Here is a 15,512-nt window from a genome sequence, read left to right as displayed (position 1 = left end):
ACCCTGGCTTGGCACCCCTCTGAGACCCGGTGGTTGAACTCACCCTCAGATGACACGCATGCTCATGGGGGCCTGGGGGCTGCAGGACTGGGTGATGCAAACTGAGTATTGCTGGGCGGGGGAATTTATCCAGGAGGGAGGCGAGTTGGGGGTGGGAGACCCCAGCATGGGTCAGCTTCCGGGGCCCAGTTCCTGTGTCTGCCCCCAGCCCTTTCCCAAGAAATAACTGAGCCCGAGCCGACTGCTGCTTTGAAACAAGCGCTTTAGTGGGGACACAGAGGCATAAATACTGGGGCAGGAGCACCGAGAGGGGGCCTGAGAACCCCCCTCCCAAGCCCCCTCAGGGGCCACACCCGCCCCACCCGCCCCTCTGAGGTAGTGTTTCCTAGGGAAACCGTTTAGAATCCGTTTCTGTTTTCCCGCTCTGTTGGCTGGTCCTTCGCAAACAGAGCGCCCTCCGCTCCTGTGCGGTTCCTCAGCAAACTTGCGCTCGGAGCTCCCTCTCCTCTGGAACCCAAGCCAGGGCAGATGGGGGGCCGGAGGGGCCAGGATCTGCCGCCTCACCTACGAATCCTCCCCTTGCGAGGCCCCGGGCAGGCCCTGCTTCTTCGTCACGCTGGTGTGGAGCCCGCTGTCCTCCACACCTGGGGTCCAGGAGCCCGGCTTGCGATCACTCCGGGCACTGGTTCTTGCAGGCCTTGAGGTCGGCGGGTTTCTCCTCCTCGTTGCAGGTGGTGGCCAGCTCGCCCGAGGGCAAGCGACACTCCACGAGACGCATCTGCCAGCCGGCGCCGCAGGTGCTGGAGCAGTTGTGCCATGCCCCGACGAACCACTGCGCCTCATCCAGGTACACCTCGTTGCTGCCCTCGGCTTTCTGGGCTAGGGGGACCTGGCCACCCTTGACGTTCTGGGGTTGGGGCTTTGCGCCCGAGGTTCTCTGCACGCTGATGGGCCTGTTGAATTCCGCGTGGTTGGGCAGGGAGAAGCAGAACTTGATGGCGGGTGGCGGCTGCTCTCCGGCGACGGTTAAGAGCTGCAGGGTCAGGGGCTCAGGCAGCGGCTCGAAGGTCTGCAGGCGCTCCAGGCTCACCATGCAGCCGCTGTACAGGATGGTGGTCCCGTTCAGGTAGACGTCGTACTCCGAGGGCATCACGAACAGGTCCCCGTTGAGCAGGTAGCTCCCGTCAGTGGCTTTCAGGACCAGGTAGTTCCCGTCGTTCAGGAACCCGGGGTAGCTCCGCTGCTTGATGTCGATGTTGGTGGTGCCGGCTGGGAAGGTGACGATGTGGTTGTAGCCGTAACTAGGAGAGGGAGAGAAACACTCCCTGATGCTGCCACCCAGGGCTGGGGAGCAACCAGCCTGCTGACTTGCCCTGGGCAGCCAGACACGGCTGGCCAAGAATTCAGCTGTTGCCCCAACGTTGCTCAGAAATGGGCTGGTCCAGGACTTAAACGCGGCCCTGCCAAAGGCCACCGTGGGCCTGAGGAAGGGGGGGGTGGGGTAGATGCCAGAAAACACAGAGGCTAGAGTCCTCCCTGCCTTGTGCTCCTTTCCCCCAGGATTCCCCCTGCAGGAAGTAGGGGGTTGTCCTTCCCCACAGACCCCTGGAAAAGCAGCTTCCGGGCACAGGTCCGAGCCGCTCAGGCCAACCTTCTCAAAGGCGGGGGTCCCTGCGTGTGCCCCCACTTCCCCGCCAGGCCCCGTGCTCAGTGCTCTGTGTCAAAGGCCTCTTGGAGAGACCCCCTCGACCAGAGTCTGTCCCCCTCCGCTCCTCTACCCCAGGCCTCCCTCCAAGACCCACCTGGTGGGGTTGAAGACGCCGGTGTACCGCTGGCACGTGCTACTGTTGCCACCGCACACGCCGCAATGGTCCCGCGTCTTGAGCGAGCCGATCACGTGGTCGCAGCCGGCCTGGATACACTGGCCGTTCACACAGACGGAATCCGTGTCCAGCCCACACGGGGTGCCGTCCACCACCTGGGGCCGGGAGACGGGCGTTGGAGGGCGGGTCGACTCTCAGCGCCCCGCCCTGAGGATCTGATTTCGGGGGTCGGGGGGTTGGGGGGGCGGTGGGAGGGGCGTCTCACCTGGCCGAACATTTTGTACTCCTGCCTTCCTCGAATCCTGCAAATCAGTTTGCAGCGGTCCCTCTCCGACACGCCCGCGTACTTGGGCATCCACTGGACCACGTTCCCTTCAGAGTCCTTGTAATTGATGTTGTTGAACTGCTCACACTGCACCTCCCTGAAAGTCTTTCCTGAAAGGAGGAAGAAGCGGCTATTGGCCCCAGAAGGCTGAGGGCCCCGTGGAGAGAGCGGTTCTGGGCATCTTCCTCCCTCCTGGGCCTGACCTGACCCCAGGCCCTGGGGCTGCTGTGATGAGCCTGGTACTCAGAGCCCCGGCTGAGTCCACCAGTGGCGCTGACTACTCCCAGGGGCGATGCGAGCAGCACCCCTGTCTGTCTGGGAAGCACGGGGTCCCCACAGCAAGAACGGATACACTTGCATAGGTGTAGGGACGGGACAGCTCAGCTTACTTCAAATGCAGAGTCCTATTCTGGGGTCCCACCCCACCTCCTAGGAGACCTCAGAGCTGAGGTCGGAATGTCTCCGGATGTGCCTCCCTTGCTCTGCTTTTGCCCCAACACCCACCAGCTATGATTCTGGGCGTCCTTGATGACCTCAAACCCAGAGAGACCCAAATTCTTGCACAATTCGTCTATGAATCCCTTGCTTCTCATTTCTTCAGATCACATTCCAGAGACTGAAGAGTGTTGTGCTTGCCTTACATGTGACGGATGCTGGTTTAATCCCGGGCATCACATAGGGTCCCCGGGAGAGGTTCCTGAGCACAGAGCCAAGAGTAGGTCCTGAGCACTGCTGGGTGCAGGTCTCCGCCCCCCAAGACCATATTCCAGTGGCTCCCTGAACACCTGAGCCTCTACACCCTCTTTTTCCAAACCATCATTAAGTCTGACACCATATCCTTCTGTGCCTTCACATCTGGTGCCACCCCGACCCCAGGCCCACTAGACAGTACACCCATCCCAGGGCCTGGCTCCCATGGTTTCACACAAGGCCTAGTGCCCCTTTTCTCCTGCTGAACCTGCTTCCCGAACAGTCTGTCAGAAGTAAGTCGTGACTTTTGGTCTTCCCCCTGCACTTCTGAAATACACCCATTCTCAATAATGAGGCCCCCCCTAACTCAGAGCTTCCTAACGTTTCTCCACTTGGATCCTTTCATTTGCCTCAGAAATAAATGCCAGGTAAGCGCTGCGAGGAATACCCCAGATTTTCCCTGTCTTGGCCTGTGAACTAGTTTTAGTAGCTGCATTCAGAAACGTTTCACTGGTGCCAACATCCTCAGGACTCCCTCTCTCAGTTACCTCCTGGGGGGGAGGGTCACGGCTAACAGTTGGAGTCCCGAGGCCCTAGCAGACCATCAGCATGGTCTGTAGACTTGTCAAGAGACAGAGACCCACTCCCAAGAGTCCCAGTGGGGGGGTCTGGGTTTCCGGACTGGAAAACGCTTTCTAGTTTGCCCCCAAGAACTGGCATGACAACCTCACTTGTTTTTTCAGTTTTCAGGCACCTTTGTGCTTCGTCCTGGAAACACAAGAATATTCCGGACTCTCCCTGGTCCCTCCTTTTCTCTCTACCCCCTCCCACCCCTCACCCCCACCCTTCATTCCTTAACCAGGCCACGTCTTGCAACTCCAGTCTCTAGACGAAGTTCCTGAAATTTGGTGCCCTGCATCCTTCCCACCTTGCAGAACTGCAAAGCCGACAGAGTTCCTCACTCGCTGCCTCTGTACTTGGACTCATCGCTCCGAAAGCGTGGCTCGCTTTCAGCTGCTAGTCAATACTTTCCAGAGTTGTGTCCCGTGCCATGGGGAGCTGGAGGAGATCGGGGCAGAGGGAGGCTACCTCTAGGGGTTGCCAGGCCTGGGTCTGCCTCTGAGCTTCTGTGGGCATTTTCTAGTGTGTCTGGGCAGGTAGCATGGGACGAGAGGAGGGGCGGGGAGAGAGGGGCAGGGAGAGGGGAGGCTGTTGTTTGGGCTGCTCGTGGCCTGCCATTGCCAGGGGAGAAGGAGTATGCACCAGGATCAGAAACGCTTCCCTCTGTCCTGGCTTCCAGGCTCGCTGCAAAGGCACTGGAGGCTTGGCCCTGGCCCTTGCTTTGAAAAATACACAGACAGGCTTTCCATGGTTGCCTTCAGGAGCATTCGGACCCTAGATGTCAGCCCCCTGCCAACCCCACCCACATCTCCTTGTCCTGGGCCCCCCAGATACGCTGGGCTGCTAGGGAACTTTCCTTGTCTTTGCCAGGCACAATGAGAGAAGCCTCGGGTCCTAAGGGCTCCCTAAAAGCCGGTGCCTTGCTGAGCTTGTTCTGGGGACACCCGTCCACCCTGCCCCGGGAGTCTGCTGCCCGGTGGGCATGGATACGCAGGCCTTACTGTCTGGGCACTCCTGCGTGTTGCAGGAGCGGTAGCTGGTCCTCTGCCCCACGCAGTATTCGCCTCCATTCCTTGGCGCGGGGTTGGCGCAGTCGCGGTGTATGTACTGGATTCCTCCCCCGCAGGTCCGGGAACACGCTCCCCAGGATCCCCACGAGGACCAGCTGCCATCTACGCTAGTCTGCAACACACAAGGCGTCAGTGCTCCGTGGGGCCCAGGCACCCCGACCCCTGTTCCGTGACTCTGCGGGCTGCTTTGATCATTGCTACCCCGACCCCAGCAACTAAGGCAGCGCCTGGCCCCTTGGCAAGTTGCATTGGATGCCAGAGTTGCTCAGTGCCACGGCGCTCTGTGGAGGATGTAAGTGGGCCTGAGGCAGAGATTCTCTGCCGGGGGGCCAATTTGGTCCTGCGGGAGATCTCTAGCCATGTTTGGAGCGACTGGGTTACCCGAACTGGGGGTGGAGAACAGGGGTCCTAAGACACAATCAGCGATGAGCTAGACATACCCCAGCCCTCCAGCCAGACCTTGGCAGCCCACATGCTGGCAGTGCCAAGGTCAGGCCTAAGTTGGCTCTAAGGGTTCCATGGTTAAGAGAGATTGCTAGCTCTACCAGGGTCAGGAAAATATCCGGGAGATGCAATTGAAATACGCAGAGAGGCTTCTAACTTTACAATGCACGTTTGGAAACAAAGTTTTTGTCTTGGGAAGTTTGGTAGAATTTTCAGAATAAAAATGATCAAGAAAGTAGCAAAAAAGTAATAATACTCATAATGAAAGAAGGCATACTGAAGTAATGTTTGCCTACATCAAAGCTGTGAAAGGCCCGAAAGTGTCAAAGTCGGGGCTGGAGAAACAGTACAGCAGGGAGGCTTGTCTTACATGCAGCTGACCTAAGTTTGATCCCTGACACCCCACCCGCGTGGTCCCCCAAGCCCTGTTAGAAGTGATTCCTGAGCACAGTGCCAGGAAGGAGTAAGCCCTGAGCACCACCTCCAAATCCAAAAAAAAAAAAACCAAAAAAACAAAAAGAAACACAAAAGAGAAAATAACACTAACGGAATCTGACTTCCCCATAAACCATCAAAGTGAATATGCATATTTATGCGTATTTCCTGAATATGCACCTGCTCTCTTTGCTCTGAATATGTAAATCCTAAGGGCTTGGTATCTTTACTAGGCACAGATATACACAATCCAATCACATAAAAGGCCTTTCAGGAGCTCTTTCCTTTAAAAAGACAGGGGGAGGAGGGTGTGCTCGAGCGATAGCACAGCGGGTAGGGCTAGCACAGCGGGTAGGGCGTTTGCCTTGCACGCGGCCGACCCGGGTTCAATTCCCAGCCTCCCATATGGTCCCCTGAGCACTGCCAGGAGTAATTCCTGAGTGCAGAGCCAGGAGTAACCCCTGTGCACATCGCCAAAAAAAAAAAAAAAGACGAGATGACTGATTTGGGGGGGGGTAAACTCTAAATAATAGTGGTGAATCTTTTATTGAAACAATGAATCTAATCAAAGCAGATAGAGTGTTAACTAGAATTCATCTGCCCCACAGGGACTGGGAGGGGTGGGGGGTGGGGTTTTATTGGGGTTCTTCATGGTAAAAAATAAGTTTTGGTAAAGGGAAATGTGTTTGATATTTGCATGACTGAGACCTAAACCTGAAAGCTTTGTAACCTTTCCCACGGTGATTAAATAAATAAATAAATAAAAGGTAAAGGCCCTCCCGTTGATCATCGATTTGCTCGAGCGGGCCCAGTAACATCTCCATTGGAGACTTTGTTGTTACTGTGTCTGGCATATCGAATACGTCACGGGGAGCTTGCCAGGCTCTGCTGTGCGGGCGAGATACTCTCGGTAGCTTGCCGGGCTCTCCGAGAGGGGCGGAGGAATCGAACTCGGGTCAGCCATATCGGCTGCGTGCAAGACAAACGCCCTACTGCTGTGCTGTCGCTCCAGCCCAAATAAATAAATAAATTTAAAAAAAAAATTGAAAAAAAAAAGTCACACCAGGATCACTCCATGTCAAGGAGGCCCCTGGGGTGTTGAACTTGGCCGTGAGGCCAGGAACCTGGTGGGACAGTGTTCGGTGAAGCTCCAGGTCCAAGTGGGTATGTGAAGACCCATCCTGGTATCTTTCCGGGAAGGGTCTGTGACTCACTTGCCCTTGCTCTATGGGAGACTGGCCTTCCTGCTTGCTCAGGGGAGTTGGTTCCGGAGACTCCTCTTTGACCCAGAGCCCTGACACTGCCAATCACATCGTCACCTCTGACTGTGACCTCGCTCACTGGGGAGGGCTGGGGTCATGCCCTTCCCTGACTCACGCTTGCCGAAATGCTCTTCTGCCTTCTCCACCAGCCAGCAAGGGACTCCAAAGAAGCCTCCCCAAGCCACTGCAGCCTCCTGGGAATCCCCATTACATACCCCAATACATCTTGCGTGTTCAGGGATGGGGTCTTTAGACCTCTCCACTGCATCCTGGCCCCCTCCCTCTGAGTTGAGGGCTTCAGGCAGCCCCTCTGCTCTGTTCGGCCCCTTACCCTGGACTTCTCCACTTCCACCCTGGTCAGGCATTGCCCCAATAAGCAGATGTTCCCGTTGCTCCCGCAGGAGGTGCCGTCCAGCCACTGAGGGTCTGCGCTCTTGGAACTGCATATGTAGCTGAGGGGGCCCTCGCGGCACCAGAGCTTGCTGCAGGGCTCCACCTGCAAATCGCTGCAGTGGACATAGGTGGGTCCGAAGAGCTGCCGGCACTGCTGGTCCAGGTTGTAGAACGGGTTGTTGCCCGGGAGACCCGTGGGCAAGACCAAGGCGCCGGTGGGCTGATCCAGGAGACAGTCTCCTGCCAAGAAGGAAGCAGGGAACAGGCATGAGGGTGGAGAATCCCTCTGAATGGTCGTGGCCCTCACACGCCATTGACATTTCTCTCAGTGGGCGTAAGGTCATAGTGTCCTTGACTTGGTCTGAACCCGGCAATCCATAAGCATCTGTCCAGTGGCTGGCGCTGTGGTTCATGGGGGGAAGCGAAGATTCCATCCCTAACACTGGGTGGTCCCCAAGCACCCCTCGGATGCTCCTGCGGTCCCCCTAGCAACAGTGGGGATGATCCCCACAGCTGATAAAAATAAATAATCATTATCCAGGGGCTGACAGCCAGCTTTGCATGTGGGGGCTCCTGGTTTGTTCCCCGACACAGCATGATCCCACAATCACTGTCAGGAATGATCTCTGAGCAGCACCAGGAGCAGAATTCAAACCCCCAAACAAGCAAGTCGACCCAAATTGACATAGTCTAAGCCCCGACCCTCACCCTGGAACTCCCCACCCCTTCTTCTTTGGTTTTGTGTTTGGGCCATTCCCAGCAGTGCTCAGAGCTGACCTCTGGCTCTGTGCTCAAGGGTCACTGCTGGTGGTGCTCAGGGGACCGAATGTGGTGCTGGGATAGAACTGGGGTTGGTCTCATGCAGGCAAGTACCTTTCCTGCTGTCCTCCCTCTCCAGCCCCACACGATTACTTCTTGGGGCTCGAACCTGGGTTCCACGTGCAAAGATTATGCTCAGCCACTGAGCTCTGTCTCCCAGCTCCGTTTCTGCTAACCTGGGCTTCCGTGTGCTATGGCACCACCGGCCCAGACACAACAGCTGGGCAGGGAGGAGCATGGGAGAGGAAGAGGGAAGAGGACAGAGAAGGAGGGAAGAGCAGGGAGGAGGAGGGAGGAGCAGGGAGGAGGAGGGGCAAGCAGGGGGGAGGAGTGAGGAGCAGGGAGGAGGAGGGGTGACCAGGGAGGAGGAGGGGGAGTAGGGAGGAGGAGGGAGGAGGAGGGAAGAACAGGGTGGGACAGGGAGGAGGAGGGAGGAGCAGGGAGGAGGAGAGAGGAGGAGGGAAAAGGACAGAGAAGGAGGGAAGAGCGGGGTGGGGCAGGGAGGAGGAAGGAGGAGGAAAGAGAAAGAGGAGCAGGTAGGAGGAGGGAGGGTGAGGGGGAAGGAGGGAGGAGCAGAGAGGATGAGGGAGAAGGGGAGAGGAGCAGGGAGGAGGAGGGGGAGCAGGGGGGAAGAGAGAGGAGCAGGGAGGAGGAGGGGGAGCAGGGGGGAGGAGGGGGAGCAGGAGGGAAGAGAGAGGAGCAGGGAGGAGGAGGGGGGATCAGGGGGGAGGAGGGGGAGCAGGAGGGAAGAGAGAGGAGCAGGGAGGAGGAGGGGGGATCAGGGGGGAGGAGGGGGAGCAGGGGGAAGAGGGGGAGCAGGGCGGAAGAGAGAGGAGCAGGGAGGAGGAGGAGGGAGCAGGGGGGAGGAGGGGGAGGAGGAGGGGGGATCAGGGGGGAGGAGGGGGAGCAAGGGGGAAGAGGGGGAGCAGGGGGGAAGAGAGAGGAGCAGGGAGGAGGAGGAGGGAGCAGGGGGGGAGGAGGGGGAGCAGGGGGGAGGAGGGGGAGCAGAGGGGAAGAGAGAGGAGCAGGGAGGAGGAGGGGGGATCAGGGGGGAGGAGGGGGAGGAGGAGGGGGGATCAGGGGGGAGGAGGGGGAGCAGGGGGGAAGAGGGGGAGCAGAGGGGAAGAGAGAGGAGCAGGGAGGAGGAGGAGGGAGCAGGGGGGAGGAGGGGGAGCGGGGGGGAAGAGGAGGAGCAGGGGGGAAGAGGAGGAGCAGGGAGGAGCAGGCAGAAGCCGACCTTTCCCTTTGTCCAGCGTGTCCGTGAGGAAGGAGGCGCTGCAGATGGACCAGGGCAGGGTCCGGTTGATCCTTTTGAACAACGAGGCCATGAGGTGGTTCTTGCTCAGGGTGCCAAACTTGCTCACGCAGGAGTTCGAGTCGTCGTGGAGCATGCCGAGGACGTGCCCTGCGGGGAGAGGGGCGCGCGCTCAGACCACCGCCCCCCTTCTGCCTGCCGGGGTCCACCTGCTCTTCGGGTCTCCTCTGTCCCCTCTCTCGCAGGACCCCTTCTCCAGAGAGCAGCCGTGGTCCGTCTCTGCTCTGCCTTCCTGCCCACACCTCTTCCCGGCAGTCAGTCTCCCTGTGGTGTGGGCACAAGTCTTGACAGGGCACTTGTTCCCTGATTCCAGCCCTTCCCTGCTGATGCAGTGCGTCCAGGGTTCAGGGTGCCCATGGGGCACTGTAGCTGGATCTGCAGACCCGGGGTGAGAGTGAGGCCTGGGCCCGCTGGCAGGGAAGCTCGCCCTAACTCACCCAGTTCATGGGCCAGCGTGTAGGCAGACTGCAGCCCCTGGTCCAACACGATGGAGCAGCTCTTCCTGGGGTCACAGATGACGCCGATGTCTGCCAGACCCAGGGTGTCACAGGATTGTGAATCCAGACAGAAGCTCTGCGGGGGACAGGGCCATAAGGGATCCGGCTCAGGGTCTCCTCCTGCTGTCCTCAAGGACTTTCTTTCTCTCTCCTCTTCTCTCTTCTCTTCCTTTCCTCCTTCTCTCTTTTTCTTTCTCCTCCCTTTTCCTCTCATTATTTTAATTTTTCTCTCACTTTCTCTTCCTTCCTTTTTTCTTTTCTTTCTCTTTTCTCTTTCTCCCTCTTTTCCTCTTTCTTTTCTCTCTTTCTTCCTCTTTCTTCCTTATTCTTTCTCTTTCTCCCTCTTTTCTCATTCTTTCTTGTTCCCTCCCTTCCTTCCTTCCTTCCTTCCTTCCTTCCTTCCTTTTTCCCTCCCTCCCTCCCTCCCTCCCTTCCTTCCTTCCTTCCTTCCTTCCTTCTTTTCTTCCTTCTCCTCCCTCCCTTCCTCTCTCCTTCCCTTCCTCTCTTCCCCTTCCTTCCTTCCTTCCTTCCTTCCTTCCTTCCTTCCTTCCTTCTCCTCCCTCCCTTCCTCTCTCCTTCCCTTCCTCTCTTCCCCTTCCTTCCTTCCTTCCTTCCTTCCTTCCTTCCTTCCTTCCTTCTCCTCCCTCCCTCCCTCTCTCCTTCCCTTCCTCTCTTCCCCTTCCTCCCTCCCTTCCTCCCTCCCTTCCTCTCTCCTTCCCTTCCTCTCTTCCCCTTCCTTCCTTCCTTCCTTCCTTCCTTCCTTCCTTCCTTCCTTCCTTCCTTCCTTCCTCTGTTTCCCTCCCCCATCTCTCTCCTCCCCGACAATGCTCAGCAGTTATAATTCTATCTGCCGCCCCCCCCCCCCCCCGCCCCGCCCCTGCCTTGGTGCTTCAGAATCACTCCAGGCTGCCAGGGATTGATCCAGGGCTTCCTGCACGCAAAGCCGTCATCCCAACCCATTGAGCAGTGCTCTCACTGACCCTGAGGAAAGTCATTGTTTTCACTGCTCAATCTCTTTTCCTTTGTGAGTATGTGGAATGGGGATTGGAGCCTAGATCTCACACATGACCGACATGTGCTCTCCGCTGCTACCTTCTCTGTGGCGGAGACATAGGGGTTGTGGAAAACAACTGTTTGTGCTAGAACCCAGGGCATCTGTATGGCCTCTCTGGGCCTCAGTTTTCTCAGCTGTATTATGGGACCGACTACTGGGGATGTGGATGAGCCTGCATATGTCATTGCATGCCATTGGGAATGGGAGCATGGGGATCCCAAACAGTGCTCAGGGGCCCAGCAGTCAGTCCCCATGATCTGGGACCAGCCAGGGGGGAGGCTGGATGGTTCAATGCTCTGGTCATACCTCACTAAACCCAGTGGTGCTGGGGAATGAATTCGGGTCCTTGTGCATGCAAGACATGTGCCCTTGACCCGTGCTGTTCCCCAGCCCTGAAAAGTTTCTTTCAAGACCCACTGGAGGGGCTGGGGTATGACTCAGTGGTAGGGCACATGCCAGGCGAGTATGAGGCACTGGCTTGGACCCTCAGCCTTGTGCGCACACACAAGCCAAAGCAGGTGGGGTGGAGGGCTCCTGACTTGGGGGAACTTTGCGGGGGGACCCTGCTTGCTTGGCCCTGTGTTTGAGGGCCAAGAACGAGACATAAGAGACATCCTCTTTTAGTTCCGGCTCTGGGTTTCTGGCCAAGCCCATTCCCTGCTCATTTCCAAAAGGGCGTGAAGCTCAGGAACTTTTCAACGAAGCCCTTCTGAAATCCTCTCCTGCCCTGCCCAATCCCACACCATGTCCTCGTGCCTTCCTCATCCTCATTGCTTACAGGAGGCTCCTGGTGTCCATTTCCATGTCTGAGGGCAGACCCAGGGGTCCTGACTGAGATCTGCCCGTCCTTCTCCCTCCCCTCCCCCCGCCCCCCCGCCTCCCTCAGAACCTTCCAGAATGTTCCAGACCTTTCTGGTGAGCAGCACAGCCGTGTCATAGTGCTCCGCGTGTCTGTCACTGGGCGGGTTGTAGTCACGCTGCCAGGAGCAAAAGTTCTTCAGCAACAAATTTCCGTCTTGGGATGAGTTTGGGCCCAAATTGCCATCTCTTATTACCAGCATCTTCACCAACACCAGATTGATGGAGTTTTTGATGCTGGGATGCTTGAAGATTCGAGCAGCCACGGACATGAGGGTCAGAATGTGGTTCTGCGGGACAGGAGAGAAGGGGGTCATCTACTTCCGGTGCACACCACCCTATGCTAGCCACAGCCAGGCTCTGTGTTGAGCACCCCAGTGATGACAAAAGGACCCCAAGAATACCCTGCCACAGAGGCAGGGTGGGATGGGGGGGTGGGGGGGTGGGAGGGATACTGGGTCCCGTGGTGGTGGAAAACGGGCACTGGTGGAGGGATGGGTGTTTGGTCATTGTATAATTGAAACCCAAGCACAAAAATTTGTAAGTCTACAACTGTACCTCATGGTGTTTCACTAATAAAAATTGAAAAAAGAAAAAAGGACCCCAAGGTGTTGGCGTCATTCACATTCATGTTTTTGGTTCTATTTTGAGGTCACACAGCAGTGCTTGGAGGCTCAGAGACTGTTCCCATGAGGGGACACATGGTGGCAGGGATTGAAGCCGGGGCTTGTGTGTGCCATGCCTGTGGCCCGGCCATCTTCCTGGCCTTCACCTTATTATACCTCAAAATCAAGGGCCAGGATCACAAAGCTTGTGTGTGTGCCAGTCAGCACCCGAACCCTAATTGTGTGGAACCAAAGTCCATGCTCTTACTGTCAAGACCAGCTGCAAAGTAAATTGAAATGAACTGCAAGCCAACCAAATATAAATTACAATCCCCTGTGCCAGTGGCCACTGCCAGTGCCCCAGTGTCCACTCCCACAGGGACTGATCCGAGTGGAGGGAACACATCTGCCATCCTAAAAAGCTCGCCCACACTGCACGGGTCTGTCAAAACCTTCTAGCCAACCATCAGGTGTGAGCCCTGAATGCAGAACCAGAAATAAAGACTGAGCGTCACTGTGTGACCCCCCCCCCCCCAAAAAAAAAGACTTTTAAAGAAAGCAAAACAAAACCAACCAACCAACCAACCAACCAACCACAAAAAAAGACCCTGGGGGCTCCTGCATGCAAGGAATGTGCCCTGCCTGCTGAGTTATCTCTCTGGTCCCACAATTAAAAAGCCCCCGGGGCTAGGGAGACAGAATAGCAGGCAAGGCCTTGCATGTAACCTATTCAGGTTCAATTCCTGGCTTTGCATATGGTCCTGAGCTTGCCAGGAGTGATCCCTGTGCACAAAGCCAGGAGTTAGTTCTGAGCAGAGCCGGGTATGCCCTCCCCGCAAAAGCTTCACAAAAGGGACACACTCCACTCTCATTTTTCAAAAAAAACACGTGGCATAAACTCTGAGACAGTTCTCAGTGAAACATGGCACATCTGCCTCTTTGGGGCAGAGGCCGCTGGTAGCCAGGCACAGGGTAGGGGGGGGATCTGGGATGGGAGAAGACCCTCCCATGCTCCCTCACCATCCTCAGGAGGACTGGCTAGGGGAGCAGAGTCAGAGAGGACAGCTGGTGCCGGGAAACCCGATGTTAAATCAGTAAAGACCTGAAGAACCCTTGGGATGTTCTGGGGGCTCAAAGTTGCCCGGAGGATCCCAAGCCTGCAGCTCTGGGGCTCCTGGCCAGCCAGAAGCAGCAGGAGTGGAGTCACCAACCACCTCCCATCCCCAGGCTAGTTGAGGGGTCAACTAGCCTTCCCGTCCACGGCAGCACGGGAATATTGCCCTGAGAACCCAGGCTTCTCTGGTCAGTCCACACAGGGAATGCCAAAGAGCTTGGCGTTCCAGCACTGGGTACCCTAGAAGGAGTCCCAAGGCAAGATTGCCCTTCTGCAAAGGCCTTCATCAAACTACAGCAGTGACCAGGATCCCACTTGAACCCCGATTCATGGGCAACGGACAGCTCAGTTTGGCTCTGAGTGCTTCCCTGGCACGGCTCTGAGAGGTCACCACTACCGTCCACGGGGGAGGCTGGGTCTCAGCTGGAAGCAGATGCCTCCCACTGAGTCAGCAGCTTCTCTGCACCCGACAGTGTATAGCCAGCCGATACCCAGTGGTCTCTCCGACAGCGGACAAGGAGCACCAACCGTACTCCTTGAAGGCGCGCAAGGTCTCCCTTTCCCACTGATGCTCCGGTTTCTTAGGGCTGAGCCCTGGGCAGAAACTCCATCCCTACCCTTGCTTTGCAATAGTACCGCCACTGCCAAGCTCTGCCAGGCTGGGTGCTAGGTTGGCAAGGTAGTCCCGCTCCACAGCTCAGAACGAGCTGGGCCAGCCTCTGGAGGTTCCCTCCACACTATTTTTCACTCTGGGCACAGGGCGAGGGAATAGCCCCATCCCCCCACGCTGTAACCTCCCCCTACCCCAACACACGGGAGGGCGGGGTGATTGCTCCTTCCTTTCTTCCCCAGCGGTCCCATTGTCATCTCGGTGGGGGAGAGGCAGAGGTGCGCGCGCGCGCGCTTGTGTCTTTAAACCCACTTTCGGCTCAGTTTGTGCGGGAGGCTGAGGGTCTGAGGGATGTGGCGGGGTCGGGGACGGGCAAGGGGGAACCAGGAGGAACCTCGGCTCCAAATGGGACGAGGAGGAAGCAGGTGGCACCTGGCTCCAAATCGCAACCCAGCAGGCGCGAGGGAGGGAGCAGGCAGCGGGGGGTGGAATCCCGGGCCGGGCCAAGAGCGACGCGAACGCGCTCTCTCTGCAGCTCCTTTTGGGGAGGGTCTCCGGGCCCTCGGGCGGCGCCGCCTTACCTGCAGGTGGGCCCCGTAGAACCGCAGCACAGTCTCGTCGGCCACCACCAGCGTCTCCAAGTAGCGCGGCTGGGACACGAACCGCTTGCGGCGCCGCGGGGGCGCCGGGCTGGTGGCCTCCGCGTCTCCGTCGCCGTCGCGCTCCGGCATGTCGCCGCGCACCTCCCGCGCCTGCCTCGACCTCCCCCCCGCGGGCCCCGGCGGGCCGGCGGTGGGCACGGGGACGGGGCCCCAGCGCTGCAGGAGGTGCGCCTGGCTGAGGACGCTGCCGCCGTCGCCGTGGCGGGGCCGCACCGTGTACTCGTGGCCGTCCAGCTCGAAGGAGCCGTGGAGGCCGTGGCACAGGCTCACGGCCGCCAGCGACTGCGGGTCCCCGTTGACGGTGCCCGAGTAGAAGCAGCCGCGCGGCGGCCGGTCGCCCTCGGTCGCGCCGTACGCGCCCCCGATGAACTCGACCTTGAACTCGGGCGCCAGGAAGCTGGCGTCGGGCACCAGGTTCAGCACGAAGGTCTGGCCGAAGGCGGTCATGGTGCACTTCAGCTCGCCGTCCGCGCTGCCGGGCAGCCGCGAGGGCACCACCACCGCCGTGTCGGGGTCCCCCGGGTCGCCCGGGGTCGGCGCGCCGCGGGTCAGCAGCGGCAGCAGCAGCAGCGGCAGCGGCCACCCTCGGGGACCCGTGGGGAGCATCGGGGCGCAGGCGGCGGCGGCACGCAGGAGCCAAGGGGCCGGCCCGGGGCGCAGGGGACCGGCGGTTCCCTCCGGGGAGGAGAGATCAGCCGAGAGGTTTGCGGGGCTTCCTCCTCGGGGACCCCGGGTGGAGGTGCTGGGCGCACGCAGTGACCGTCCGCGGAGCCGAGCGCGACCGACTCGAGGGTCCGCAGAGCTGCCCCTTGCTGCCTGCGAGCCAGGCACGCACCGAACGCACGGCGAGCCCGTCGTATTTATACTCCCAGCCCGGCCTGGACATGAAAGGTTTATTTTTGATCTCTCGCGATG

At 58.6% G+C, this 15,512-nt stretch overlaps 1 protein-coding gene across 1 annotated transcript; it reads right to left on the bottom strand.

Moving 5' to 3' along the window:
* Positions 1 to 670: 670 nt before the first annotated feature.
* ADAMTS8 (ADAM metallopeptidase with thrombospondin type 1 motif 8) lies at positions 671 to 15,203 on the bottom strand. Its single transcript, XM_056131473.1, has 10 exons — positions 14,517 to 15,203; positions 11,657 to 11,896; positions 9,635 to 9,770; positions 9,120 to 9,287; positions 7,002 to 7,303; positions 4,461 to 4,641; positions 2,089 to 2,258; positions 1,803 to 1,978; positions 905 to 1,301; positions 671 to 838 (listed from the first exon to the last, which is right to left on the bottom strand). The coding sequence occupies exons 1-10, from the start codon at positions 15,201 to 15,203 to the stop codon at positions 671 to 673; spliced, it is 2,625 nt and encodes an 874-aa protein (XP_055987448.1).
* Between the last annotated feature and the right edge of the window lie 309 nt (positions 15,204 to 15,512).

The sequence above is a fragment of the Sorex fumeus genome, unplaced genomic scaffold, assembly GCF_029834395.1.
Source record: "Sorex fumeus unplaced genomic scaffold, SorFum_2.1 ptg000091l, whole genome shotgun sequence".
NCBI lineage: Eukaryota > Metazoa > Chordata > Mammalia > Eulipotyphla > Soricidae > Sorex > Sorex fumeus.
Note: the sequence above shows the minus strand (reverse complement) of the source record. Positions and strands in the feature narration are given on the sequence as shown.